The sequence below is a fragment of the Bubalus kerabau genome, chromosome 5 (assembly GCF_029407905.1).
Source record: "Bubalus kerabau isolate K-KA32 ecotype Philippines breed swamp buffalo chromosome 5, PCC_UOA_SB_1v2, whole genome shotgun sequence".
Taxonomy (NCBI): Eukaryota; Metazoa; Chordata; class Mammalia; order Artiodactyla; family Bovidae; genus Bubalus; species Bubalus kerabau.
In genome coordinates, this window is record NC_073628.1 from 110,198,424 (window position 1) to 110,221,182 (window position 22,759).

Here is a 22,759-nt window from a genome sequence, read left to right on the forward strand (position 1 = left end):
ATGCTAACAGGTCAAACACAAAGAGAATCAAGAATTGATATTTGGAATTAGCTGCATGGAAGTCACTTGTGACCTTGAGAAAAGCCACTCTGATTGAGTGGTAGAGATAAATGTCTGATTGGAGTGTGTTCAAGAGAGTGCTATGAAGAGTATACAATTGGAGTTGTAGGTAGATGGCAAATGATGTCAAAAGTGGATTTTGATGAAAGGAACGATAAAATGTTTGTATGTTGACAGAGCTACTCTATAGAGAAGGAAAACTGATGACATAAGAAACAGAGGCTACTGGAAGGATATACTTGGCAAGATGATATTGATACATAAGGAAAGAGGGTAGCCTTAGCTAGAAGTATGGTTTATCCACTGTCACACAAGGAAGGAGTAGAATATATTGATTCAGACTGATGTAGACATATTGGTGACTGATGAAGTAGTGAGCTTATGAAGTGATCCTTTGATTGCTCAGAATGTTCAAAGCACAGCAGTGGGGAAAAAATAAAATCACTGTGTTCTAAAAATAGATCTTAGAATCCCTGGCAGTCCAGTGGTTAGGACTCTGGGCTTCTACTGCAGGGGGCCCAGGTTCAGTCTCTAGTCAGGGAACTAAGATCCTGAATGCTGTGCAGCATGGCCAAGAAATAAAAAAATAAAAATAGATCTAAACTGATTTGATTAAGCAACTTTGGTAATAAATTTACTACTCTGAAATGTCATGGTCAAGTGTTCCAAGCCTTATTCTACAGGCAATGCATGTCACTAAAAGTTTGAGTATTAAAATCAGAGATGTGATTTATTTTGCAGCAGTAAGCAGATAAGATTAGAAGAATCAAAAGAGTAGAGGAGAATGAAAGGCATTTAGTTTCAGGAAAAGGAATGAGGCACTCATTGAGGCAGTATTAATCTGTGGGATAGAGAGATACTGTGAAAGAACAGACAAATCTTGTCTGAAATGGGGTGAAGAGCAAGTGAAAGGAAAAGATATGCGGTAAGACAAAAGACTCAGGTTTTAAGCTTGCATACCTCAGAGAATCAGGTCATTTATTGAGAAAGGGAACACAGGAGGAACAGCAAGTATCACATGAAGGTGAGTTTGCTTTGAAACACTGAGCAGAGAGGATGTAGAATCTCGGAAAGCATTTGGGAAAGTAGGTCTGGATTGATGAACAGATAATAGTGACAGAGGTATTTGGGAGTCTATTATCTATGAAGGAATAATACCTGATGCTGATAATGAATGACAAACATCTTCAACAGAGAGTGTGTAGAGAAAGCAGAATTCCAAGAACACAAGCAGCCTACTCTTTAGGGGGCAAGAGAGGAAAGAGCAGATAAAGTGAACAAAATAAGACAGAACTAGCATTCAGACAGGCCAGAAGAGAATCCTAAGACTACAGAAAGATAAGGTATCAAGACAGTTTATCAAGGAAGTAGTCAACAACATGACCAAATGCTGAAGACAAGTAATTTAAGAAGCCTTTGGAATTAGAAACTAGGAAATTACCAGTAAATATTAAGAGCTTTTTAGTTCAGTAGTAGGAATAAACACAAAGACAGTAGCATATAAGCTAAAACACCCAAGATTTAAGTATCAGGTGAAAAATGAAGCTTGGTTGATTTTCAGGTTAAGGAGAAGGAACAGGAAATGGCTTGACAAATTAGACACGCAAAAGAGGATATGTGATGGAACAAGATTATTGTGGAGAAGGGAAACTTGGAACCAAAAAAATGCAACTAAAGACATACTATACACAAAAAATGAAAACAAAAAACAAAAAACAAAAAAAAACTGGAGTTTTGTCAAAAGAAATGAAAATGGTAAAAATATAGCACAATGTTGTGATGAGACAGGGAAGAAACATAAAGGATCCCAGAAAGAATCTATTTTCCTGGTGAAAAGTAAAAATAAATTAAAAAGTATTAAATAAATATTAGTTGAAGTAACAAACAGACAGACAAGATCAGGACCAGAAACTTATCTACTACGTAAGAGATTCAGAATTACTACTCTGGGAAATTCTAGAGAAATTTAACAAAAGACAAAAGAATCACTGAATAGTACTAAGGCACATATAGGATAGTCCACTAATCCCCCCTGGATTTACCTGGACTAGGGTCAATGTTTGCTAATAGCTCCAAATGGGGTCTTAGTCGATTCAAGTTTGCTGGATCTCCAGTCCGCTGGAGAGCAATTGTTAGTTCCTGAACACTTTGTGCAAAAGAGGCTGGGGTCTGCAACTTAAAAAAAGATTAATATTAACTTCCCCCAAAGACCAGATAATCCTTTTAAAATAAAGATTATTTACAAGATCACAATCAGTTTTTGCAATTAATTATATTTAATTTTTATCCTCCCCCACATCCCATGTGTTGGCCAATTGGATCACTTGCTTCCTGAAGAAGCCTTGCACTTCTCTGCATCAACACGTTGGTATATTGTATACTCTCTTCTCTCTGTCATTACACTCCTCAAATGTGAGATCGTTCTCAATTCCTCAATTTGGAAATACTCTTTAGAGCTCAGGTTCTTACAGCACCATGTTGGTGTGCCTCCTGGATCCATTCAAATAATTGAAATTTGGAAATACAGTCTAGAGATAATGTTATACAACAATAAAAGCAATGAAACTGGAGTCAAACTGAGTTTGAATTCAAGTTCTGTTATAGACCAAAGGTTATGGCACCGTATACAATATTTATAGACTCGATCTGAACTCATCTGTTGCACGGACTACATAATTTGAGTTAATTCCAGTTCGGAAAAATTCTGTACTTGGTTTGGGATTCTTGGAAGCTATCAGGTTGCATGTTTTCCTAAGGCTTAATGGACACACATACTTGCCCTAACTCTCCTAAGGGGGCCAATACATTTGACCGTTAAAGAAAAGAAGATTAGGTGATGCTTCCCTAGTGGCTCAGTTGGTAAAGAACCTGCCTGCAATGCAGGAGACCTGGGTTTGATTTCTGGGTTGGGAAGATCTCCTGGAGAAGGAAATGGCAACCTACTCCAGTATTCTTGCCTGGAGAATTCCATGGACAGAGGAACTGGGCAGGCTACAGTCCATGGGATTGCAGAGTCGGATATGACTATGTGACTTCCACTTTTCACAACTAAGGGTTCTTACTTGAAAACATTTAGCTCTGTGGTTTATTAATATAGAAGAGGGCTGCTCTCACCTTATGAAACTGACTGCATCCTGCCTATGACATGCACATCTTTCTACTTTCACTTAAAAAAAAAAATACATGTATGAAACTTTCTCTCCCCTACGGGTCGTTTTAAAAGGTATATTTTAAATAGCATACATTTTAAAAAAACATGGAGTAACACAACTAACTAATCATTAAAATGGTGACATGCCTTTTATTCAATTTTTTCATCTTTGCATGTTTTTCACATACTTTTAATAGGCTGTTTATAAACTTCTGGATTTGTTTACCATTAACATTATAACAAAGATATTTTTAAAATATCTAACCATCTTTATTATAAAATACTTCAAAGTAATTGTCTAATATAATTCCTGTGCATCTATCACAAAAATATTTCACTAACATTTTTAAAAAGAAATTTAATGCTATTTAATAGCTGAAGAGGGTATCTGTCCTGACATAACTACAATTTTATTGGCCATGTAACTACTCAGTGTTCTGAGTAGATGTACGTTAACTTCTTTAACCATCCCCTTATAATAATCCTTTATAAATAATTTAGCAAATAACACTTTTGAGTTTCTAACTTTTTTGAAAGTTTGGATTATTCCTTTAAAATAAATTCCTGGAAATAGTAACTTTGGTAAAGGCCATGAATATTTTGAGGTGTGGGGACTTCCCAGTGGTCCAGTGGTTAAGACTCCTCTTCTGCCACAGGGAACTAAGATCCCGCATGTGAAAGTAATAGAACACTGTAAATCAACTATATTTCAATTTAAAAATGGAAAAATTTTGAGGCTTCACTGACAAGTTAGTACCCTCAAAATCTGTAATCCATTTTACAAACCATCAGCAATGAATGAGAGCATATGTTTCTTTATAGTTTAACAGACAATATTTGTCATGTTACTGTTTTAGATGTGTATTTATTATTGGGGCCCATTCTATCCCATCAATTAGATACACTTCCTCTTTGTGAACTCTAAATTCATATTTATTAATTTAGTACAGTTATTGATTTTCTTGTCACTTTTAATAAGTTCTCTATTTCCATGGTCCAATACAATAGCCCTTAGCTACGTAAGGCTATTAAAAACTTTAAGTAATATAAAAATTTTAGTTTATTAGTCACATAAGATACATGTCAAGTGTTTAATAGCCAAATATGGCTAGTGATCACCATATTGGACAATGCATGTATATAGAAGATCTTCATTATCACAGGAAGTTCTATTGCTCTATATAGTAACAAGATATCACACTGCAAACTTCATTTACCAGTTTGTTGCATGAAAGTTTAGGACATTAAATTCAAATTAAATTCACAGTGTGAGCAAATTATTACAGAGTATACACTTAGGTATATAGTCCAGTTCAGATAAGAAGGTTAATAATCTCCTACTAGAGTTTTCACAAAAGTCAGTCAAGTTTCTCTTCAGAAGTAGAAAGGAACTCCTCTAAAAGATCATGATTAAGGTTATAATCAGTCTATTACATAATTTCACACCTAGGAGTGGCAGGTAAAGTTTTGGTAAAGGTATCTACTGCTACTGCTGCTGCTAAGTCACTTCAGTCGTGTCCAGCTCTGTGCGACCCCATAGACAGCAGCCCACCAGACTCCCCTGTCCCTGGGATTCTCCAGGGAAGAACACTGGAGTGGGTTGCCATTTCCTTCTCCAATGCAGGACAGTGAAAAGTGAAAGTGAAGTCGCTCAGTCGTGTCCGACTCTTAGCGACCCCATGGACTGCAGCCCACCAGGCTCCTCCATCCATGGGATTTTCCAGGCAAGAGTACTGGAGTGGGGCGCCAGTGCCTTCTCCACAGGACAGAACAAATAATATATACTGAAAATTATGCATCACATAGTTATAAAACACATTTCCTAATTCTCCTTTGACATCAACCTACTACTCATTTCAAGAATCTTATCTTTAGGAATAGCAACAACAAAAAAAGGGTGGGGTGGGGTGGAGAGAATAGCCTGGAAAGAGGTTTGAGTGGTTAAGAGCTGGATTCTTGAGTCAGAACTAAAAGTTCAAATCCAGCTCTGTCACTTATTACCAATATGACCCTGGAGAAATGTACTTAACCTGCCTCTGTTTCTGTATAAAAGGAATATTACAGGGCTGTTGAGAAGATTAAATGAATTATTTAAAACTACCAGACAGGGAGTTCCCTGGTGGTCTAGTCGTTGGGACTTGGCACTTTCACTACCATGGCCAGGGTTTAATCCCTGGTCAGGGAACAAAGATCCCACAAGCCATGTGGTATGGACAAAAAGTAAAACATTCTAAGCAAAGTATTAACACATTAAAATAAAAAAATAAATAATTAAAACTACCAGACACACAGTAAGCTCTCAGTAAGTGTTAAATATTTTTTATTTAGGCTACTCTTACATACTGACATTTCTTTAAATTAAATATAGGGTGGACTCTCACATATAGTCTCATTTCTATGGTTATAAGGATTTAAGATAAAGTAGCAAAAATTAAGGAAAATAGAAAGTTTTTAAAAATCATTGAACATAATATATACAAATGGCACTTAAAGACTTTTATACAGCACTTTCACAAATTTCATGTTGAATTACAACAAAACCAGCTTAAATACTTACTCTATAGCTTCAAGATAATTAAATATAGCTTTGAGTCAGAAATTTTAGGGGTCTGACCTAAAATTCATGTGTACTTAAGTGATCTTTTCATCATAACAAACAACAATTAAAAGTAGAGATAAACTGAAAATCTGATCAAATTTAGAATGGTTGATAACTTATTATGTGAGATTTTCCTGGCTGAGAGTCAAAAGAAACCTCAGTGTACACATCTTTCAGGCTATTAAATAGGTGCTCCAGGAAGAAGATAAAAGCATTTAGAAAATGAGTTTAACAAATATAGTGATCAAAACTCAAGAGAAAAATAAAAGGGAGAGAGGCAATGAGAAAATAGAGACGGGAGACTCTCAAAGGGATGGAAAGCAACACTGGATAAAATGTAAAACATTAATTAAATCAATTCTTATATAAGCAATGTCAGCTACACCTCAATTTAAAAACCTTTATATGAACAAACTGGTATTATGATGCAACTAGTTATGACATGACACTCAGCTATAGAGAATATAATTTACAAGAGCCTGATATATAGTATTCATTTTAATACATATTTATTAAATAAATGAATTACCAAACTCCATGATTAGTCCAAGAAGTAAAGAACAAAAAAAGAGTCTACCTTGTCAATAATGGACTGCATATGAGATTTGTGAGACTGGTCCCCATACAGCAAAGAGGACCACTGGTCTGGTGCAATTCGTAAGCCTGCTTCCATAGCAATCTGCACTATCTGGGAGTCATGTTCTCGCCGCAGAGCTTCATAGGTTCTAAATTCTTCTTTCAGCTGCATCAAAGAAGAGTCTTCATCACGTTTGGTGACCTAATAAGACATATGTAATCTCATGAGTCAAGTAAGAAACAAACTGTGTTTATATATTATAAGACCACATAGAGACATGAAAATACTTCGAAAAGAAGAAAATTCTCATACAACTATTCTGAAAAACACTGCCTTTTTTAGTTTGAGTGTCAGATGAGGGGATGCGATGGCCTCCTTATAGCTTGTTATCAATTAACAATTTTTTAGACAGGCTCCCCGGCCCATGAAGTACTTGTTTTATGTTGTGTCAAAAGCAGGAAACCTTGACTTTAAGAAGGAAAACAAAATGAACAGTATGAGACACATACTGGACACCAATGTTTGAAGTGTGCTGATTCAATCTGGCATACAAAGGACTACGTTCTGCGTTACTGCATATACTAAAATCAAAATTGCAAATGGAGCTCCCGTGCTGTATATGTGGAATTATGTCAGGAGCAAATAGCCACATAAAATGCACTCCTGCTTTAATGACTCTCTCTTTAGATCAATTGTTTGTAGTCTTGATGGAAAACTGACATGGCTTTATAGTCTCTTCAAATAAAAACATCTATATGCCTTGATTTGACCTTTGCTGTTCAATATCTAATATAAAAAATTCAATGCAACAAAATTTAACTTTAATAAGACACCATCTCCCTGGAGAAGGGAATGGCAACGCACTCCAGTATTCTTGCCTGGAGAATCCCATAGACAGAGGAGCCTGGTGGGCTATGGTACACAGGGATGCAAAGTCAGACACAGCTGAGTGACTACATTCTTGTTCTTTTTTTAAGATTTTTTTTTCTTCTTTTCTTGATGAGGACTATTTTTAAAGTCTTTGTTTAACTTGTTACAATATTGCTTCTGTTTTATGTTTTGGTTTTTTGGCCAGGAGGCCTGTGGGATCTTATCTTCCTGACCAGGGATCCAACCCGTACCCCCTGTATTGGAAGAAGTCTTAACCACTGGACCATCATCTACATTCTTTAAAAGAAAATCTGCTAAAATTTATGAAAAGATACAGGCAACTTTATTAAACTCAAGTTTTACTACTTAAGTTTGGGGAAAGAAAGTTTCCTTTTAACTTGAAATTTACCATACCTTGAAGCAGGAGGCTCTATAAAGGAGCTGGACAACATGCCCAATGCTAGTTTTAGAGGCTTGAGGAAACCGTGGCTCCAATCTTTGCACCACAAAGAGAACCAATACTTTTCTAGACAAAGCAGAACCATCTTCTAAGGCCAGGAGAACCAGCTTTAGGGCTTCCTCCTGCATTGCTAGGAAAAGTTGAAAAAAAAAAAAAAAAACAAACAAAACACAAAATTTATCATGTACAGATATTAGATAAATCTATTTCTTAGAAGGGCGATATTTAATAATTTCTACAGGTACCACTTAATTAATGGGCAACACAACAACAACCAATATTCACAGCTACACTTTTTGAACCATATGGGGGCAATCTTGTATTACATTCCATATATTTAATTTAAGAAAGCAGGTTAATAAGGAAAGCAGGTTAATAATAATAATTTAAGAAAGCAGGTTAATAAGGAAAACCTCTATCAAAATGAATAAACTTTTAGCATTAAGAGAAAAGTTTTAAGTGTACTGAAAAACTGACCTGGAATTACCCACGCCATGATTATGGGAAACCAAGTGAGACATTACTTGATAACAACAGAATATTGCAAAGAACTGGCCTTTTTATATCACCTATAGTGCCTACACTATACTTTAAATATAAAATTATATACCTGGTCCAAGGAACTGGCAGCCTCTAGCTCTGACTGCTGCCCAAAGATTGGAAGAGAGTTGCTGAGGATTCTGGTGTTGGAGAATGAGCTCTGTAACTGTCCGTTCACCTAAAGATCGAGCTGCCCTCATGGCACGAATCCTGCCTTCTTCTTCCACTAGTTGGCAGTGGACCAGCGTCACTAGCTTCCTCTGCATTGGGCGACTCAGAACACTCTGAGTAGTACTATTCAGACCCACTCCTTTAAAATAGAAGAAAGAGTTATTTCTAGGTTTTCAATGAAGTTTTGGAGTCCAGAAAAACTTCCTCTAATGGGCTGATTGACTTACAGGTATATGGAATAGTTCTGGGTTCTATCAGGATATTTAAAATAAACAATACAAATCACACAAATGAAGCCTAGTTTGTAGTTTAAAAGTATACAAAGCTGTTAACCACATGCAAGTGGAATACTCACGATGACATTAAATATATCATTATTCATTTTAAGCATAATTTTAAAAGGCTAGTCAATATTTATAATTAAAAATTCAAATCTTAGGTCCTAACAGATTTGGTACATTTCACAGTGGTTAAGCTCACCTTTTCAATGAAAACAAGCCATACTGGCAAGACAGTAATGGTAACTTTCAATTGTATTATATCCCCAATAGCACACCACACAAAACTGGATAGAAGGCAGACAATTCAGGGTTGTCAAGTGATACAAAGCCCTTCTGAAACTACTAGTATGCTTATACCTACTTTTGCAACCCATTCAAAAAATGTTTCCAATAAACAGTACCTAAACTTTAAATTCACTACTTTATTTGATGTGGTTTATAATGATATTATTTAACATCAGTGGGTTTGGCTTATAATAAATAAATGAATTTTGTTAACACAGCCCACAATTTTTATGGTCACAAAAGCATCTTTGATGAACATGTGCTTAATTAGCATGGATAATTTCATCCAATTTACCTCTAGCACTGCTGAGTGGTTTCAGGTACAGTGCTAATTCTTCTACGCATTTTTTGGCTTCCTCATAATGTTTTGTATCTTCAACCCCACTACACAAAGTAATGGGCTGCTGCTCAGAAACCTAGAGGTCAAAAAAAGGGTGTTTGAGTGCTCACTAATTATGATCAAATGCTTTGCTGAATATATTTTATGTACTCCTACTCTCCCTGGTGGCTCATGGTAAAGAAGCGGCCTGTAGTGCGGTTCACCCAGGAGTGGTAGACCCAGGTTCAATCTCTAGGTTAGGAAGATCCCCTGGAGGAAACGGCAACCCACCTCAGTATATCTTCCCTGGAGAACCCAATGGACAAAGGAGCCTGGTGAGATACGGTCCATGGGGTCGCAAAGAGTTGGACACAAGTGAGCAACTAACACACTCATTTGCACTCTATCACTGTCACTATCAAAACTACCATTAAATTAACTGAATTCTTTCAAAAGATCTTTTCTATACATACAAAATTATAGCATTTTAAAATTTTTGTTTCATTTCTGTAACAGCTTTATTAAGACATAATTTGCATAACATATAACTGACCCATTTAAGGTATATATTCAATGACTTTAAGTATATTTAGTTATGCAACATCAAAATTTTAGAACATTTTCATGGCCCCTTAAAAGAATCCCACAGTCACGCCTGCCATATTTCCCCTCAAACCTCCTCCAGTTGTATGAAGAAACTAATCTATTTTCTGTCTCTCTGGATTTGCCTATTTACAACATTTCATATAAACAGAATCATATAATAACTTCCAAAGCAGCTGTACGATTTTGCATTCCCATCAGTAATAAATGAAGGGTCTCTGCTGCTTTATATACTCACCAGTATTTTGCATTGTGTTTTGAATTTTAGCTATTTTAATTCATGTGTAGTGGTATCTCATTGCTGTTTGCACAATTTCTAAAGGTTTTATTTTGTTTATACTTGCTATAAAATGTGGGCTATCTTTCCCTTATTGTAAAATATATCTTTGCAGCTTATTTATTTTATACATAGTAGTTATACCTCTGACTGTCATTTTAATTTGCAATTTTTTAATGACAAACAATGCTCAGCAAGTTTTTATTTGCTCATTTGCCATGTGCATATCTTTGGTGAGGTGTACAGATCTCTATCCATTTAAAGATGATGTTCTTTTTATAATGGAGTTGAAAGAGTTCTTTATATGTTCTAGATACATGTTTCTTCTCAGATACATTATTTACAATTATTTTCTTCCATTCTGTGAGCTGTTTTCTTACTCTCTTGACAGTGTTGTTTGACACACTACGCTTCTGGTTTCATTTTTGTTTTTTGGCTGCAGCTATTGAGATCTCAGTTCCTTGATGAGGAATTGAACCTGGGCCCTCAGCAATGGAAGTGCAGAGTCCCAACCACTGGATGTCCAGGTAAGTCCAGTAAGTTTTCCTTTTGAATAAGCTGTTCTAGAATTACTCCCTTTATCTCCAACATACATAGTATTGACCTTCCTTACTTTTTATCCACTTAGAGGAAGACTGATCTAGCAAATATTAGTGGTACTAATATTAATATAAGTATTAATGTCCAAGTTCTAGTATATTTAGAACTTGGACAGAAAATAATTCACAGTAAACATAGGACACTTCAGACTCACACTATGCAAATCAGTGAGGGATTGTTTAAGTGATTGTATCTATCTCTGAAAAGCCTGCCTTCCTTGGCTTTGTGAAACCTTCTGAAGATACTACTGATCTCTAACTTGAGAATACTGACACAAAGCTGTCAGAGTATCACCTTCAGAATCACTAATTTTTACATTTTATGTATTGAAGGAGCATTTGCTCCTACTCTAGACAAAAGGTTCCAAAGGCAGTGTTCTACAGTTTTCATTACTTTCTGTATCTTTCATTTCAGTTAGTATCTACTAAGTAAAATTGTCTGAAGCAGCTTCATTTTTCTTATTAAGTAAAATGCAATTGTTTAGCAAATAATATCTTCCTCAATATTAAGAAGTCCTTGTGACTTACCACTAAGGCTTCTCTAGTGATCTGAGAGCTAAGGCTGTTGAGAAAATCTGACCACCAGATTGAATGTTACTGTGCAATGAGAAACACTGCACCAGCACAACAGAACCTAAGGTGCTGAAACAAAGGGCCTAAACAATACTTAACAGAATTGCATCTATCTAAATAGAAGGCAATAGGACTCAATCTTAATCAGTTTCTCTCAGAAGGAAAATGCACATATACAGACATTTAAAAATGTAACAAGTTACCCAACTAACCTGAGCACCCACTAGCTGCAACAATGCTGAGTTCACTGGGAGGAGTTCAATGTCTGTATTGATAGTGGTCTGGTCAAATGGGCAAGCCTTGCGGTGGAGTTTGTTCAGGCACATCTTGCAGACAGTATGGCCACAACCCAAACTGATGGGCTTTCTAATTGTTTCGTCAAAAGTCTGAGTGCAAATTGGGCAGGAGAGGAAATCCGTCCACTGTGGAGCTTGTACAGGCATTGTTCTGGAGTTACAATTTACTCACACACACACAAAATCTAAAGCAAAGATTCCACTGGAATCAAAATCTTTGAAAAAAGTTTTTTTTTTTTTAAATATCTTCTGTAAATACAGTCAGCACATAGTGTGAAATATAACCTGAAAAACAAAGAAAGAAAATGACTGTCTTCGTTTACTGTACATTCTCACCCGACTACCCATAACATTTTATACCACATTTATATCAACACAGTCCACCTTTTTTGCATTTGGACAAAATCAGAGCCATAATAAAACAGCTAGTCTCATCCCTTCATTTTAGAGATGGAGAGTAGACCTCAGAAAAAGGAAGTAATTTGCTGTAGGTGACAATAACAAAGCTGGATCCAAAATCTAAGTCTCTCAATTTATCTAAGTTTATGATTGTTTTATATTTTAAAATTAGACTTAAGATAGCTAAGACTACTCTGATCTGCACACAATCTGTTCATCTGTGAAAATTCATGAAGCTCTACACTTAACAATGTATACATTTCAGTGTATGCTATACCCTAATAAAGAGTTTTTTTAAAAACTGGTCTAAAGTAAAAACTACCCTAAAATATTTTTATCATCAAATTCAGTGTGGGTAATGAGATTAAAAAGCGATTGTGGGGTTTTTAACATTTATCTTAAGAGTTTTGGTTTTTTTTTTTAAACTGGTAAAGATCTTTAAGCCTCTGTTATGGCTTATATTTGCTGCTATAGTATATTGTGTTATAGTTAAAATGATTTACTTCAAAAGATTTTTTAAATTCTCAAGTTTAAGAATGATAGAACAATACAGTTAACCAGAACACATATACATACAGTTAAATTTTACTGTCTATCCACTTCCTTTTGGTAGGGGATAAAAATCAAATTACAAAACTTATCACCTGTGTCTAACATAAATTTTCTTTACATATAAAATCTAATCTGAAATTTCTTGCACATATCTTAAACAACCTGCTATACTTACTGTAACTGTAGTTTCTAAAAATGAGAACTGATGAACAGAACAATAAAGTAACACAGTATTACATGTTCTTAACGATTTGATTATGCTCCCTAGAGACTGCTTATGGAAGAAAAGAAAAACTCATCTAAGCTGTAATTAATTAGAAAGGTAAATTATCTACACATTTTATTTTCCAAGCATTACATTTAATTTAGGATTTACTGAAGTAATTCAACCTTAAATGCAAGAGAGAACCTTAAATTGAGAGAACAATTTCCATTAGTATGCTAAAAAATTTTATCCAGTCATTGAACAAATTTTTACTAAGCACTACTAGTACTGTGATCCAGACTCTGAATTATTAGGGAAACAATGAAACTCTATAGTATCTGCCTTGTGAGTAACCTGAGCTTTGTCTGGATTTTTGTGCTATCAAATAAATGGATAATGGGGGAAAAAATATAAGAACCTAGATAGTTAACAAGTTAATTTCATATGTAGATCTAAAATTAAAGTTATCTGTGTATATGTTCAAAGGGCCTGTGCAATAACAGGACAGAGTGAGTAAAGAAAATGCCCACATTTTTATTTCTATAATTAATTATAAATATTTTAAATAAAATATACCTGCAAATAGAATAAGTAGCTACAGGCATGTTTACATTAATTAAATCTTTATACTTAATAAAAAGAGACCATCATCCGAAGTGCTAAAAAGAAAATGAAGTATCTAATTACTCAATTGTAAAGTCAAATGCTACAATTTGCATGGGGTTGTAGAATGCTCCAAAATAAAGGAGAAAAGTGCTTAAAAGACATAATATTTAGAATAAGAACTGGTTATTAGTCAGAAATGTTTGCTGAAGTTGATTAAGTATCATCCAATCTTTTCTATAAATCAGCATGCAGCTTAAATTAATGCCTAAAAAGAATGTGAATTCTTTAAAAAGAATGTGAACTCACACAGTGAATGATTCCTTCCTTTTTACTAGTATGGCTGTGTAAAGAACTTAACATTTGTTAATTAATCATAAAACAAAGTTAAAACATGGCACTTTATTCCCTTAACACTATACAACTATAGAAACCCAAAAGAGCACAAAACATAAATGCTTTATTGCACAATCAGTATAATTTTTACTATTTATATGTCATGTGCCACATACTATAAATGTACTAAATGCTTTACATAGAACAAAATGATAAAAAGTAGGTAACTACTGTTATCCCATTTTACAGATACAGTTGACCCTTAAACATCATAGGTTTGAATACCAAGGGTCCACTTGTACATGGAATTTTTTTTTCAATAGTAAATACTGCATATTACAACGACCTGCTTCCCTGGTGGCCCAGATGGTAAAGAATCTGCCTGCAATGTGGGAGACCTGGGTTCAATCCCCAAGTTGGGAAAATCCCCTGGAGGAAGGCATGGCAACCCACTCCAGTATTCTTGCCTGGAGAATCCCATGGACAGAGGAGCCTGGTGGGCTACTGTCCATGGGGTTGCAAAGAGTTGGACACAACTGAGTGACTAAGCACAGCACAGCACAACAACCTGCAATTGGCTGAATCCTTGGGTGCAGAACCACAGATAAGGAGGAACCATACATATGGAGAAAATTAAACATAGATTTTCAACTGATTGGAGGGTCAAGGGAGTTCAACTGTCAACTCCATGAGAAATGGAGGTTTAGTAAGGGTGAATAAGCTAAAAACAGAAAGAGCTGAAATAATAACCCAGATGTTATTGTTTAGTTGCTAAATTGCATCCTGCTCTTTTGCAACCCCATGGATTGTAGCCTCCAGACTCTTCTGTCCATGGGATTCCCCAGGTAAGAATACTGGAGTGGGTTGCCATTCCCTTCTTCAGGGGATCTTCCCAACCCAGGGATTGAACCCAGGTCTCCTGCACTGCAGGCAGATTATTTACTGTTTGAGCCACCAGGAAAGCCCAATATGCGTTGTGTATAGATTTTATAACAGGTAAAAGAAAAGCATAATCACAGATTCTGAGACTAAATTCAATATAGTACAATTGGGGAGCTTGAAAAAAAAAATCAAAGCTACAGGGAAGCCAGAAACAAAACAAAAAATAAAACAGAGAGCAAGACAAAAAGATATGAGGTGAGACTAAAGAATTAGAAGGAACCAAAAACTATAGGATCTTTTAACTCATAACCAGTAGCTCATGGTAAAGAATCCACCTAAAAAGCAAGAGATTTTCCCGGGTCAGGAAGATCCCCTAGAGAAAGAAATGGGAACCCACTCCACTATTCTTGCCTGGGAAATCCCATGTACAGAGGAGCCTTGGCAGGCTATAGTCCATGGAGTCACAAAAGAGACAAACATGACTTTGTGACTAAACAACAACAATGGTATCTGATCGTAATGTTAAGGCACTGAAGAGCCAGGAAATGATCCACTTCATTGTTTTTTAAAACAAGGTATGCCTATACTATCAAAACATGCAGAATAATTAAAAAGAGAATTAAGCATGTAGAAATGTTAAGTTAAAGCAAAATTTTCAGACCAGTACGTATGATGTCATTTGTGTTGGGGGGGGGGGGGGGGAATCCTACGGTCTTGGTATCAATGAATATAAATGGATAGAAGAAAAAGATACAGGAAATATCTAACAAACTTAACAGCAGTTACACAGTTGGGCAACTTACAAAATGTATACAATCACAATTCACTTATATAAGTACTAAAAACCTGAAATAATGAAAACAAGAGAAGACAGACCACATTTAGAACACAAAGAGTTACTATAAAACTATTAAAAACATTTTATTTAATAAACTGATCTTCTTTTACTATACATATTTGGATGGTCAAGTCATCAAAATTACTTATTAGTTCTTTATAAAATTCATTAAAAACCCTTTAAGAACTTCTCTATAATTTGTTTCAAAGAACTAGCATAATTTATTACTTTTATAATAAAATGTATCATTTCCATCTGTATTAACCTAGTAAAATGAAGTATATAATTGCTAACCCCTCACACATTCCAGTTAAGTAGCTCTTAGAGGCATAACAAAGTTTATAGAATCAGCACCTAGTTCTTCACTAAAAAGCATTCTTTTGACCAAAAAGATGGGTTTGAGAGACAAGGAGAGAACATATTTTAAAAGTTTGACTTTGGATAGAAAATTTAATGAATAAGAATAGGGTAAGTCACTCCTTGATGATTCTATTTCAATCAGCAAAATCAAAAACCAAAGCTTTTCTCAAGACTCAAACTGTCATTAAGTTGTAGTAGATACAAGAAGAATTTCCACTTCCTCATTCTTTGAGCATCTTTCTCCAAAGTCATCTTTTAAAACATTGTTCAAGCTTCTCAAAGACAGTTTTTTACACCACCTTCAACTACAAAACACATCTAAATCACAAAGGACATATGACTTGGCGAATATAATAAACATTCTTTCAATCAAGAGTAAACATGAGACACTTTAATCATAACAAGCATGAGGAGGCTGAGAAGACAAAGGAACTGTCACTGAACAAAGAAACAGGAATTAAGTGACTTTGTTGGAATTCTAGATGTGTCCAAAGAGATTATTGCAACAGGTGACCACCTGGAATAAAATGAAAAAAATAAAAAAGTAACAGGAAGACAGTGCCACACCCCACCTATGGCGACTGTGCTGGTGTTTTGGTCTCACCACTCCAGTGAAATAAATGGCTCTTCTCAACATCACCAAGATCAAGCCCTGAGCTTTTGGAGTGGGAGAACTGACTCCAAGACCTTAGACTACCAGAGAACTAACCCTAGGGAGTATCAAATAGTGAGAACTCCCACAAAGGAAACCATAAGTATTCCTTATGAGGAAAACACAAGTATTAAATAATACATTAGATGAGATGGATCTCATTGATATCTTCAGGACATTCCATCCAAATACAGAAGAATACACCTTCTTCTCAAGTGAACATGGAACAGTCAATTTAAGAAAACTGAAATCATTATCAAGCATCTTTTCTGACACACTAGACTACATATCAATTACAAGGAAAAAACTGTTAAAAACACAAACACATTGAGATTAAACAATACATTTCTAAATAACCAACAGGTTACTGAAGAAATCAGAAGGGAAATCAAAAAATTTCTAGAAATAAATGACAATAAAAACACAACTCAAAACCTATGGGATGCAGCAAAAGCACTTCTAAGAGGGAAGTTTATAGCAATACAGTCCTACCTCAAGAAACAAGATAAACATCGAATAGACAACCTAACTTTACACCTAAAGCAAATGGAAAAGAAAAAGAAGAAGAACGACAACAACAAATTAGCAGAAGGAAATAAATCATAAAGATCAGAGCAGAAATAAATGAAAAAGAAATGAAAGAAACAGTAGTAAAGATTAATAAAACTAAAAGCTGGTTCTTTGAGAAGATAAACAAAATTGACAACCCTTTAGCCAGACTCATCAAGAAAGAGAGAAGAATCAAATCAACAAAATTAGAAATGAAAAAGGAGAGGTTACAACAAACAACGCAGAAATACAAAGGATTATAAGAGACTATTATGAACAACTATATGGCAATAAAATGGATAACCTGGAAGAAATGGACAAATTCTTTGAAAACCTTAATCTTCCAAGACTGAACCAGGAAGAAGCAGAAATTATTGAACAATCCAATTACAAGCACTGAAATTGAAGCTGTGATCAAAAATCTCCCAAAAAACAAAAGCCCAGGACCAGATGGCTTCACAGGAGAATTCTATCAAACATTTAGAGAAGAGCTAATGCCTATCCTTCTAAAACTCTTTCAAAGAACACTTCCATACTCATTCTACAAGGTCACCATCACCCTGATAACAAAACTAGACAAAGACAACACAAAAAAAGAAAACTACAGGCCAATTATCACTGATGAACATAGATGCAAAAATTCTCAATAAAATTTTAGCAAACAGAATTCACCAACACATCAAAAACCTCATACTCCATGATCAAGTTGGGTTTATTCCAGGGATGCAAGAATTCTTCAACATACGCAAATCAATCAATGTAATACACCATATTAACAAATTGAAAGATAAAAACCATATGATAATCTCAACAGATGCAGAAAAAGCGTTTGACAAAATTCAGCAGCCATTTATGATCAAAACTCTTCAAAAAATGGGCATAGAAGAAACCTACCTCAACACAGTAAAGGCCATATATGATAAGCCTACAGCAAACATTATTCTCAATGGTGCAAAACTGAAAGCACTCCCCCTAACATCAGGAACAAGATAAGGTGTCCACTTTTGTCACTATTATTCAACATAGTTCTGGAAGTCCTAGCTACAGCAATCAGAGAAGAAAAAGAAATACAAGGAATCCAGATAGAAAAGAAGAAGTAAAGCTCTCACTGTCTGCAGGTGACATGATACTGTACACAGAAAATCCTAAAGATAGTATCAAAAAATTACTATAGCTAATCAGTTAATTTAGCAAAGTTGCAGGATACAAAATCAATACACAGCAATCACTTGCAATTCTATATACTAACAATGAAATACCAGAAAGAGAAATTAAGGAAGCAATCCCATTCACCATTGCAACAATAAATAAAAATATCTCTAGGAATAAACTTACCTAAGGAGACAAAAGAACTCTACACAGAAAATTATAAGACACTGATGAAAGAAATCAAAGATGACATAAACAGATGGAGAGATATTCCATGTTCCTGGGTAGGAAGAATCAATATTGTGAAAATGACTATACTACTAAATGCAATCTACAGTTTCAATGCGATCCCTATCAAATTACCAATGGCAGTTTTCACAGAACTATAAGAAAAAATTTCACAATTCATATGGAAACACAAAAGACCCTGATTAGCCAAAGCAGTCTTGAGAAAGAACGATGGAGCTGGAGGAATCAACCTTCCTGACTTCAGATGATACTACAATGCTACAGTCATCAAGACAGTATGGTACTGGCACAAAAACAGAAATATAGACCAATGGAACAAGATAGAAAGCCCAGAAATAAACCCACACACCTACAGGTATCTTGTTTTGACAAAGGAGGCAAGAATATACAATGGGGGCAAAGACAGCCTCTTCAATAAATGATGCTGGAAAAATTGGATAGCTACACGTAAAAGAAGGAATTAGAACACTTCCTAACACCACACACAAAGATAAACTCAAAATGGATCAAAGACCTAAATGTAAGACCAAAAACTATAAAACTGTTAGAGGAAAACATAGGCAGAACACTTGATGACAGAAATCAAAGCAAGATCCTCTATGACCCACCTCCTCCTAGAGTGAAGGAAATAATAACAAAAGTAAACAAGTGGGACCTGATTAAACTCAAAAGCCTTTTGCACAGCAAAGGAAACTAAGCAAGGTGAAAAGACAACCCTCAAAATGGGAGAAAATAACAGCAAATGAAACAACTGACAAAGGATTAATTTCCAAATATACAAGTAGCTCATACAACTCAATGCCAGAAAAGCAAACAACCCAATCAAAAGTGGGAAAGAGACTTAAACAGATATTTCTTCAAAGAAGACATACAGATGGCTAACAAACACATGAAAAGATGCTCAACACTGCTCATTATTAGAGAAATACAAATCAAAACTACAATGAGATATCATTTCACACGGGTCAGAGTGGCCATCATTTCAAAAAGTGTACAACAACAAATGCTGGAGAGGGTGTGGAGAAATGGAACACTCTTGCACTGTAGGTAGGAATGTAAATTGATACAGCCACTATGGAAGATGGTATGGAGATTCCTTAAAAAACTAGGAATAAAACCACCATATGACCCAGCAATCCCACTCCTAGGCATAAACCCCGAGGAAACCAAATTGAAAAAGACACATTTCCCATTGTTCATTGTAGCACTATTTACAACAGCTAGAACATGGAAGCAACCTAGATGTCCACCAACAGACGATGGATAAGGAAGTTGTGGTACATATACACAGTGGAATATTACTCAGCCATAAGAAGGAACACATTTGAGTCAGTTCTAATGAGGTGGATGAACCTAGAGCCTATTATACAGAGTGAAGTAAGTCAGAAAGAGAAAGATAAATATTGTATACTAATGTATATATACGGAATCTAGAAAAATGGTACTGAAGAATTTATTTGCAGGGCAGCAATGGAGAAACAGACATATAGAATAGATTTATGGACATGAGGAGAGGGGAGGAGAGGGTGAGACGTATGGAGAGAGTAACATGGAAACTTACATTACCATATGTAAAACAGATAGCCAATGGAAATTTGCTGTATGTCTCAGGAAACTCAAACAGGGGCTCTGTGTCAACCTAGAGGGGTAGGATTGGGAGGGAGATGGAAGGGAGGTTCAAAAGGGAGGGGATATATGAATACCTATGGCTGATTCATGTTGAGGTTTGACAGAAAACAACAAAATTCTGTAAAGCAATTATCCTTCAATTAAAAAACAAATAAAAAGAGTAAACACAAGATAAAATTATTAAATACCAACATCTAGATTCTTTAAACTTCCTCGGAGCAAGGCTATGTAAGAAAAAAAATTTTCTATTAATTAATGCACGTGTGCTCAAAGTCGGCAGGTAAAATATGTGTTAGAGCTCAGACTAAATCTAGCTCATTAGGAGTAATTCTACTGGAACCTTCCTAATCAGAAACAGAACATAAATGATGGATCCTCTTATTTCTAAAAAAATACAAGAGTCACTCTGCTGCTCAATGATGAGAGCAATGGTTAACTTTCCCATCAGTTTAAATAAGACCTACTCTCCTATGTAGATGGCAACAATTGGTGATCTTACTGTTGATAACTGATAATAGATCATTCAGAATACAAATTAAACAGCACTCAGTCTGACCTTGAAGAGAGCCCAAACTTATTTTAAAAAATCATATATAACTTCCCCAATAAAATACACATTCTTACGCCCACAGGAATATGCTTAAACAGCATTTAGAAGGTCGTCTTCTGTGCCTTCTTCCATACCCTTGATAAGAGTTACTAGACAGAATGTGACATTGACATTTTACTAATTCTTCCCAACTTCTAAATTCTGATTAAAAACCATCATTCAAAATATCTCTTATGCTGTTGTTGTTCAATCACTCAGTCGTGTCTGACTCTGCGATCCCACCAACTGCAGCATGCCAGGCTCACCTGTCCTTCACTATCTCCCGGAGTTTGCTTAGATTCATGTCCATTGAGTCCATGATGCTATCTAACCATCTCATCCCTATCCACCTATATTAATAAAATTAATCTTCAATATTATCACCAGAGTTTTTTTTTCTTTTAATAAGAAATAAAATCTTATCAGAGTAAGAAAATTATTTCAGTGAACAGTAAACAATAAAACCACTGACTCATTCCACCAGCTAAGTGACTAGTTTGCAGACATCAAACTCCAAGTCATGCAAATGCCTTGTAGTAACTCATTTCAAACCCATGCCTCTGCAAAACAACAAACAACTACATGTTGTGAGCCTTAAGGTTTAAGGGTGATTAAAGCAATTCCTAAAGAGCTACTATAGGCAAAATTATGATAACATGATGTGTAACAGAGCTTGGCTTTCCAAAAGTAAACCATGTGTCATGTCTCATGCCAGGTGTTTTCAGGTGCGTCTCTCATTTAAATGTCCACCACAAATCTAAACCACAATCTAAACCACCACCAGTAACCAGTGTTTTTTAAGCACCAACTAGGTGCCAGTACTTTCAGTGCTCTATATACTGTATCTAATTAATTAAATGTTCACAGCAACACTGTGATATAGTTATTTCCATTTTAAAGATAAAGAAACCAGAATACTAGTGAGTGGCTGGACTATGATTCAAACTCAGGCCAGCTTAACCCATAAGCTGGTACTTTAAAATTCTCTAATTTCTGCCACTTAACAGGAGCAATTAAGTCATTATGGCAAGGGAGCTTTTAGGGATGATGGAAATGTTCTAAAATTGTGCTGATGGTTGCACAAGTCTACAAATTTACTAAAAATTGTTGAACTGTACACTTAAGTAAATTTTACAGCATGTAAATTATACTTCAATAAAGCTGTTTAAATAGCCATTAAGGGCTTTTTATAAAGTCATAGTTTTTAATTTTAATGTAGTAATTTAAAAATATAAAGATACATTTCAGACAGTTGTATGAGCACAGCAGTAATTCTAGTAGTAGTAGTAGTTTGGTCACTAAGTCGTGTCCGACTCTTGCAATGCCATGGACTGTAGCCTGCCAGATTCCTCTGTCCATGGGATTCTCCAGGCAAGAATACTGGAGTGGGTTGCCATTTCCTTCTCCAGGGGATCTTCCTGATGCAGGAATTGAACCCAGGTCTCCTGCATTGCAGGCAGATTCTTTACTGACTGAGCTACAAGGGAATAGCTAAATTAAATAAATAGCTAAATTATACTGCTTTGAAGATTTCATTTAAATATATTCAAACTGACATTTTAAAAATTGTTAAAAAGTTATTACCATCTCCTCCATCAAGGTTTATTTTATGTGTGTCTGATTTAGAGAGAGAAATAAGAAAATTAAAATTTCTCAAGTATCTATTCTGGCCTAGTCACTCTTCAGAAGCATTATTATACCCATTTTATAGGTAACTCTTGATCTTCAGCAGCATTAAATAACTTGTCCAAAGTTAATAAATTGTCAAGTTGAGACTAAAACTCAGTTCTTATGTGAATTCACAGCATACTTTACCTAGAGCAAGATATTACATCAAAATCTTATTGTCTGTAAGAAGAAAATCCTGGATCTCCTTCCACCCCACCCTACCCCATGAGATGAGTTTAATTATTATCTTTGGCCTTAATTTGCCAGTTGCCTGGGACATTTCCATAGCAACCAATAAACAGGGCAACATCAGAGAAGAGAAAATTTTTAACTGTCTTGAAAAGTGATGCTAAGAGCAGAAAATAAAAACAAAAAGAAGAAAAATTAATGAAGGTTTAGTATAATACCACTCAGTGTTATAATTCTCAGAATATTAAT

General features: G+C 35.3%; 1 protein-coding gene across 7 annotated transcripts in view; it reads right to left on the minus strand.

The window, feature by feature from the left end:
• RC3H1 (ring finger and CCCH-type domains 1) overlaps window positions 1-22,759 on the minus strand; it is a 75,024-nt gene that overhangs the window by 29,793 nt on the left and 22,472 nt on the right. For 6 of the 7 annotated variants that reach the window (XM_055582697.1, XM_055582690.1, XM_055582691.1 and 3 more), the window contains 6 exons: window positions 11,578-11,946; window positions 9,290-9,410; window positions 8,328-8,567; window positions 7,672-7,847; window positions 6,388-6,588; window positions 2,103-2,235 (listed from right to left, as the gene is read on the minus strand). In XM_055582697.1, coding sequence (XP_055438672.1) covers window positions 2,103-2,235; window positions 6,388-6,588; window positions 7,672-7,847; window positions 8,328-8,567; window positions 9,290-9,410; window positions 11,578-11,808 — 1,102 coding nt within the window. In that variant the 5' untranslated portion in view covers window positions 11,809-11,946. The remainder of the gene's footprint in view (window positions 1-2,102; window positions 2,236-6,387; window positions 6,589-7,671; window positions 7,848-8,327; window positions 8,568-9,289; window positions 9,411-11,577; window positions 11,947-22,759) is intronic. The other variant, XM_055582695.1, reaches the window with a different exon arrangement.